At 58.9% G+C, this 7649-nt stretch overlaps 1 protein-coding gene across 1 annotated transcript in view; it reads left to right on the top strand.

Annotated features, from left to right (window-relative positions):
- The window catches only part of LOC144946258 (LHFPL tetraspan subfamily member 3 protein-like), a 10465-nt gene continuing 2816 nt past the window's right edge, over window positions 1–7649 (top strand). Inside the window, exons 1-3 of the mRNA XM_078875152.1 lie at window positions 1–265; window positions 2825–3400; window positions 6975–7211. Coding sequence (XP_078731278.1) covers window positions 217–265; window positions 2825–3400; window positions 6975–7211 — 862 coding nt within the window. The 5' untranslated portion in view covers window positions 1–216. The remainder of the gene's footprint in view (window positions 266–2824; window positions 3401–6974; window positions 7212–7649) is intronic.

Here is a 7649-nt window from a genome sequence, read left to right as displayed (position 1 = left end):
GGTGGTGGCGGTGATTCTACGAATCCACAAAACCCCATGGACGCTTCACCGCTCACGAGAAAAGAAGTTCCTAGGCGGAGCGATTCATCCGGCTGCTGCTGCTACAGCCGCTGTCCCTGGTGCTGAAACCTCAACTGCTCAGAGACTCGACGCAGCACGGGGTTGTGGACAGCGCGCGAGGCCGCGATTGTCGCCCAGAACCCAAGTGCGACCGAGATGGACGGCGCCGCGCTGGGGAAAACGCGGCGATCGCCCTCCCTGACGGGTAAGCGTGGAGGCGCCGAGACGCCCTTTGCTTTGAACGTAGCGCGTGGCGCCTGGGTCAATGCGACAATGCGTCGGCTGCGCAGAGCCGGTGACATTCACGCCGTTCGAAAACGCAGCCCGAGGTCGTTGACAAGCGAGTGCCATCGAGAGCAGTCGCCCGCAGGTCAATCCGCGACCCACGAGTGAGCCGACTCTGCGTGTCCACCGGGCGTGTTGTGGACTGCGTGGACTGCATAGACTGCAGTGTGTGAGCGGGTGGCCGTCGTGAATCACGCGATGGCTCAGCGAGACATGCCCCACTCTGTCAGTGCCTCCGTACGGACAGCCGGATTAGATTACTCACTGGGCACCACACACACACAGCAAACATCCCCGTCAGCACCATCATCATCGCCCCCTACTACGGAGACCTGGCAGGACTCTACTGAAAATGAAGAGTCGTGAGACTTCTCCTGGCCAAACGAGGCCATTGAGGCTCGCCGACTCTCTCCCTCCCGTCCCTGTGGGAGCAGCAGCAGCAGCGAGCCGGGCCACCGAGGGGGCGATGGGACGGCTGAGTCAGCACCGTCGCGAGGGAAGAGGGCGCCCTGGGGGCATGGCCATGGACCGGCGCCCTGGGGGCATGGCCATGGACCGCCACCCAATGTCCCTTTACCCACCCCTCGTTAGCTGTGCAGCCCTCAGCGCCGAGCGCTGTACATGCACACAATCTCCCCTCGGATCTAGAAACTCCCCAAGGGAGAGGGCCTGGGGTGCCCTGCATTTTAACAATTTTTTGAAACAGGGCCCCCTACAATAATGTTAAAAAAAAATTCGGTGCATTTTCTGGATCTCAAGATGGGGGGCTGATCGCCCCCCATCCGCCCCTTCGTGCATCTCTCAGCCAACTGCCTCGGCCACTGCTGTGACAGCACGCGGCCACCGCAGCGCTCCAATTCGAATTTAAATCGCGACTTAAAGCTTTCGTGACTGCAGGAATTCATACTCCTTGGTTCTTTCACGTAGATAGAAAATAATAAAAAGGTAAAAAAAAACACGACGTTTCGATCGCAACACAAGCGATCGCCCTCGGGTGAACAAACACAGCTGGCGAACCGTGGAGATAAATATCGCGAGAGAGTTGCTTGAGCCAAATGCAGAGCCACTCCAGCCAAAGGTTATAAGTGCCTGGAGTAGACGGGGCTAGAGATGGAATTTGTAAGTAAATGCAAGATCGCAGAGCTAGGAATACCTCGGCTAATTATGTCTGTATCAACCACAATACTTGTGGTCAGAATGCAAAACTAAAATAAGGGCGATCGGTATTACCTCGGTGTCGCGGCATCTCTTCAGAGAAGTGAGAGACTCGATCAGATGAGCCCTAGAATTTGTCATTGAGAAAAAACAATCTCCCCTTCTAGCACCCGATTCGTGCGGCTAAGATGCTGGCAGTGACGAACACGTCTCCCCTGAAGGGTCCTTTCAACGTGGGAGGCCTCGTACGTGGCCGTGGGTTGCGTGAAACGAAGTCTCGGGCCGCAGAGGTTCTCCACCCCTGTCACAAGGAGAGCACGACCCGACTGTTGACTGTTGTTGTGAGCTCTTGTGAGAGTAATGCTTAGAGGGTGAGGGTGAGGGTGACGATGGTGGTGGTGAGGTGAGGGTGGCGGAGGTTGAGGAGGGTGAGAGTGGCGAGGATGGTGAGGGGGTGAGGCTGGTGAGGGTGGTGAGAGTGGCGAGGATGGTGAGGGGGTGAGGCTGGTGAGGGTGGTGACGGAGTAAGCGTGGTAAGAATGGTGATGGAGTAAGGGTGGTGAGAGTGGTGATGGAATAAGGGTGGTGAGAGTGGTGATGGAATAAGGGTGGTGAGAGTGGTGATGGAATAAGGGTGGTGAGAGTGGTGATGGAGTAAGGGTGGTGAGAGTGGTGATGGAATAAGGGTGGTGAGAGTGGTGATGGAATAAGGGTGGTGAGAGTGGTGATGGAATAAGGGTGGTGAGAGTGGTGATGGAATAAGGGTGGTGAGGGTGTTGATGGGGTGAGGCTGGTGAGGGTGTTGATGGGGTGAGGGCGGTGAGAGTGTTGATGGGGTGAGCGTGGTGAGGGTGTTGATAGGGTGAGCGTGGTGAGGGTGTTGATGGGGTGAGCGTGGTGAGGGTGTTGATGGGGTGAGCGTGGTGAGGGTGTTGATGGGGTGAGGCTGGTGAGGGTGTTGATGGGGTGAGGGCGGTGAGAGTGTTGATGGGGTGAGCGTGGTGAGGGTGTTGATGGGGTGAGGCTGGTGAGGGTGTTGATGGGGTGAGGCTGGTGAGGGTGTTGATGGGGTGAGGGCGGTGAGAGTGTTGATGGGGTGAGCGTGGTGAGGGTGTTGATAGGGTGAGCGTGGTGAGGGTGTTGATGGGGTGAGCGTGGTGAGGGTGTTGATGGGGTGAGCGTGGTGAGGGTGTTGATGGGGTGAGCGTGGTGAGGGTGTTGATGGGGTGAGCGTGGTGAGGGTGTTGATGGGGTGAGGTTGGTGAGGCCGCGGCCGTGCCGTGCCGCGCGCGCTCTCTAACCACGTGGTGCGCGCGTCCCGTAGCCTCCATCCAGCTGGATGAGACCGTCTCCTGGATCCACACCCCCGCCGACTCGCACCCGCTGCTGCTCGGAAAGAACGGCGGCGGCGGCATCGGCGTGGGCCTCATGAGCAGCATGGCCCCGCTGACGGCCGCGTCGAGGTGCGACGCGGCCCCTCCACGCACCGTGATGCTCCTGTCGGCGCAGGAGGCGGCCCAGATCTACCACACCAACTACGTGCGCAATTCGCGCGCCATCGGCGTGCTGTGGGCCATCTTCACCATCTGCTTCGCCATCATCAACGTGGTGGTGTTCGTGCAGCCCTACTGGGTGGGCGACGGCGCCGAGACGCCGCGCGCCGGATACTTCGGCCTCTTCCACCTCTGCGTGAGCGGCGGCGTCTCCAAGGTCGACCTCAAGTGCCGCGGCTCGTTCGCCGACTTCTCCACTATCCCTTCGAGCGCGATGCGCGCCGCCTCTTTCTTCGTGGGCACCTCCATGGTGCTCACCGTCACGTGCATCGTCTGCTTCGCGCTCTTCTTCTTCTGCAACACGGCCACCGTCTACAAGATCTGCGCCTGGATGCAGCTCACGGCCGGTGAGTGGCCGAGTGAGCGGACCGCGTGGGCCACCCCCCCCCCCCCGGGGTTCTGGAGGGGGAAGGCCACGGGGGGTCTCGGCGACCCCCCGGGATCGCACGCTTCGGCTGCGGGCGCGCGGCGGGGCATCGAGCGGCATCACGAATTTGCTTGGCAAACATCATCGCAGACATCATCACAGACATCGTCACAGTCGTCATCACAGACATCATCACAAAGATCATCACAGTCATTATTACAGACATCTTCACAGACATCATCACGAACATTACAAACATCATTGCAGACATCATCGCAGTCATCACAGACATTATCACGGACATAAAAAACATCATCACAGACATCATCACAGACATCATCACATGCATCGTCACAGTCGTCATCACAGACATCTTCACAAAGATCATCACAGTCATTATTACAGATATCTTCACAAACATCTTCACAGACATCATCACAGACATCATCACGAACATTACAAACATCATTGCAGACATCATCGCAGTCATCACAGAAATTAGCACGGACATTACAAACGTCATCGCAGACATCATCACAGACAATTTAACATGTAGGCTTTCGCGACCAATATTATTCATAATATAGGGTTTTGGGTCAGATCGCGTTATTTATAAATGTGTCGTAACCCTCCACCACCCGACACGGCCAAACAGTAAAAAATGTGTCACGTTTTCAAAGGACAAATGAATTGACTTCTTTAGCCCACCGGTGTGTTGAAGAGAGAATCAACAGCATTTTAAAATTTGAGTAGCACGACGTGTCGCTGATAATTACAATCAGCTTCATCGGTTGAAGTGTTGTGTAAACTAATTATTACTGGCCAAGACTAATTAGAGAATCCATTGAAATTGTGAGAAACAGAAATCATTTCAATCGCTCTGACAGCTACAGGCGTAGTGCAGCCTGGAAGCGTATTATCAAATAAATACAATTACAATTCCTTATAAACAAATACCAATGAATAACAATTGAATGATTACCAATCTATATAATTACAATACCCTCCCCCTCCTTGCCTCGAATCATTGCACCAGATTCAATTGAATTAAATGATGACGTCACCCTGCTGCTGCTCTATTTAAGACCGGAAGCAACAGGAGAGCTTCACCATTCTTGCCCGATGAAGCTGATTGTAATTATCAGCGAAACGTCGTGCTACTCAAATTTTAAAATGCTGTTGATTCTCTCTTCAGCACACCGGTGGGCTAAAGAAGTCAATTCATTTGTCCTTTGAAAACGTGACACATTTTTTACTGTTTGGCCGTGCCGGGTGGTGGAGGGTTACGACACATTTATAAGTAACGCGATCTGACCCAAAAACCTATATTATTAATCATCACAGACATCATCACAGACATCATCACAAACATCATCAGAGACATCACAGACATCACAAACATCATTACAGACATCATCATTAACATCATTACAGATATCACAAACATCACAAACATCATCACAACAAAAATCATCACAAACATACATCACAACAAACATCACCAACATACTCTTTGTTTTTTTCGGTAAAGTCACGTAGATGAAAAATTTGATAAAAATAAATAAAATCACGACGTTTCGGAGGCAACACAAGCTTCCGTCTTCAGGTGGCACCGTCACAGCAAAATTACTGTATCAAACGTCGTGATTTAATTTATTTTTTATTGTATTTTTCACCTACGTGACTTTACCGAAAAAACCAAAGAGTATGGACCCTTGCAGTCACGAAAACTTCAAATCTAGAATCACCAACGCAATCTGTGTGCGATCCACAAACTCTCGCCGCTGCCTCCGCAGCGCTGCGTTCGAGTAGCCACGTACAGCCACCACCACCACCACCACTAAGTAGCGGCGACGTCGGCACGGCGCTTGTGCCAGGCTAGGTGCACTTTGACGCCACGTGCAGCGCGGAATGTCCACTGGCAGGAGGCCACGGGACAGACCCCCAGGTGCCACTGTCCATCAGCGCGCCCATCGAGGCTCCCACACTGCTCCCCCCTGCTCCCCCCTGCTCCCCCCTGCTCTCCCCCTGCTCCCCCCTGCTCCCCCCTGCTCCCCCCTTACTCCCCCCCTGCTCCCCCTCTGCTCCCCCCCTGCTCCCCCCTGCTCCCCCCTGCTCCCCCCTGCTCTCCCCCTGCTCTCCCCCTGCTCTCCCCCTGCTCCCCCCCTGCTCCCCCCTGCTCCCCCCTGCTCCCCTCTTACTCCCCCCTGCTCCCCCCTTACTCCCCCCCTGCTCCCCCTCTGCTCCCCCCTGCTCCCCCCTGCTCCCCCTCTGCTCCCCCTCTGCTCCCCCTGCTCCCCCCTGCTCCCCCTGCTCCCCCTGCTCCCCCCTGCTCCCCCTGCTCCCCCCTGCTCCCCCTGCTCCCCCTACTCCCCCCTTACTCCCTCCCTGCTCCCCCTGCTCCCCCCTTACTCCCCTCTGCTCCCCCTACTCCCCCCTGCTCCCCCCCTGCTCCCCCCCTGCTCCCCCCCTGCTCCCCCCCTGCTCCCCCCTGCTCCCCCCTGCTCCCCCCCTGCTCCCCCCTGCTCCCCCCTGCTCTCCCCTGCTCTCCCCCTGCTCCCCCCCTGCTCCCCCCTGCTCCCCCGTGCTCTCCCCCTGCTCCCCCCTGCTCCCCCCTGCTCCCCCCTGCTCCCCCCTGCTCCCCCCTGCTCTCCCCCTGCTCCCCCCCTGCTCCCCCCTGCTCCCCCCTGCTCCCCCCTGCTCCCCCCTTATTCCCCCCTGCTCCCCCCCTGCTCCCCCCCTGCTCCCCCCTGCTCCCCCCTGCTCCCCCCTGCTCCCCCTCTGCTCCCCCTCTGCTCCCCCCTGCTCCCCCCTGCTCCCCCCTTACTCCCCCCCTGCTCCCCCTCTGCTCCCCCCTGCTCCCCCCTGCTCCCCCTCTGCTCCCCCTCTGCTCCCCCTGCTCCCCCCTGCTCCCCCTGCTCCCCCCTGCTCCCCCTGCTCCCCCCTGCTCCCCCTGCTCCCCCTACTCCCACCTTACTCCCCCCCTGCTCCCCCCCTACTCCCCCCCTGCTCCCCCCTGCTCCCCCCTGCTCCCCCCCTGCTCCCCCCCTGCTCCCCCCTGCTCCCCCCTGCTCCCCCCCTGCTCCCCCCTGCTCCCCCCTGCTCCCCCCTGCTCCCCCCTGCTCCCCCCCTGCTCCCCCCCTGCTCCCCCCTGCTCCCCCCTGCTCCCCCCTGCTCCCCCCTGCTCCCCCCTGCTCCCCCCTGCTCCCCCCTGCTCCCCCCTGCTCCCCCCTGCTCCCCCCTGCTCCCCCCCTGCTCCCCCCCTGCTCCCCCCCTGCTCCCCCCTGCTCCCCCCTGCTCCCCCCTGCTCCCCCCCTGCTCCCCCTTGCTCCCCCCCTGCTCCCCCCCTGCTCCCCCCTGCTCCCCCCTGCTCCCCCCTGCTCCCCCCCTGCTCCCCCCTGCTCCCCCCCTGCTCCCCCCTGCTCCCCCTCTGCTCCCCTCTGCTCCCCCCTGCTCCCCCTCTGCTCCCCTCTGCTCCCCCCTGCTCCCCCTCTGCTCCCCCTCTGCTTCCCCCCTGCTCCCCCCTTGCTCCCCCCAACCCCTTCTGCATGTAGCCGTGTGCATGGTGCTCGGCTGCCTGATCTTCCCGGACGCGTGGGATGCTGCGGAGGTGCGTGCTCTGTGCGGCGAGCGCGCCGACAAGTACACGCTGGGCGAGTGCTCGGTGCGCTGGGCCTACATCCTCGCCATCATCGCCATCCTGGACGCCAAGGTGCTCGCCTTCCTCGCCTTCGTGCTGGGGAACCGCCAGGATGCGCTGCTGCCGCCGGACTTCAAGCTGGAGAGCAAGGGTGCGGGGGGGGGGGGGGGTGCGGGGGGGGGGGGTGCGGGGGGGGTGCGGGGGGGGGGGTGCGGGGGGGGGGTTGCGGGGGGGGGACAGCGCGCCGTGCCTTGCTCCATACATCGCCAGCACTGCACCATCATCATCATCGCCATCATCTGCACCATCATCATCATCGCCATGATCATTACCATCATCATCATCACTGTCATCATCACTATGATAAAAACAATAATCATCATCACCGTCATCATCACTATGATCAAAACCATCATCATCATCGCCATCATCATTACCATCATCATCATCATCACTGTCATCATCACTATGATAAAAACCATAATCATCATCATCATCAGCAGCATCATCGTCGGCAGCACCATCATCAGCCCCATCATTATCATCATCACCGTCATTAGCCCCATCACCATCATCATCACCGTCATCA

The sequence above is a fragment of the Lampetra fluviatilis genome, chromosome 40 (genome assembly GCF_964198595.1).
Source record: "Lampetra fluviatilis chromosome 40, kcLamFluv1.1, whole genome shotgun sequence".
Lineage (NCBI taxonomy): Eukaryota > Metazoa > Chordata > Hyperoartia > Petromyzontiformes > Petromyzontidae > Lampetra > Lampetra fluviatilis.
The sequence above is the reverse complement of the archived record's forward strand: the minus strand, read 5'-3'. Positions and strand labels throughout refer to the sequence as shown.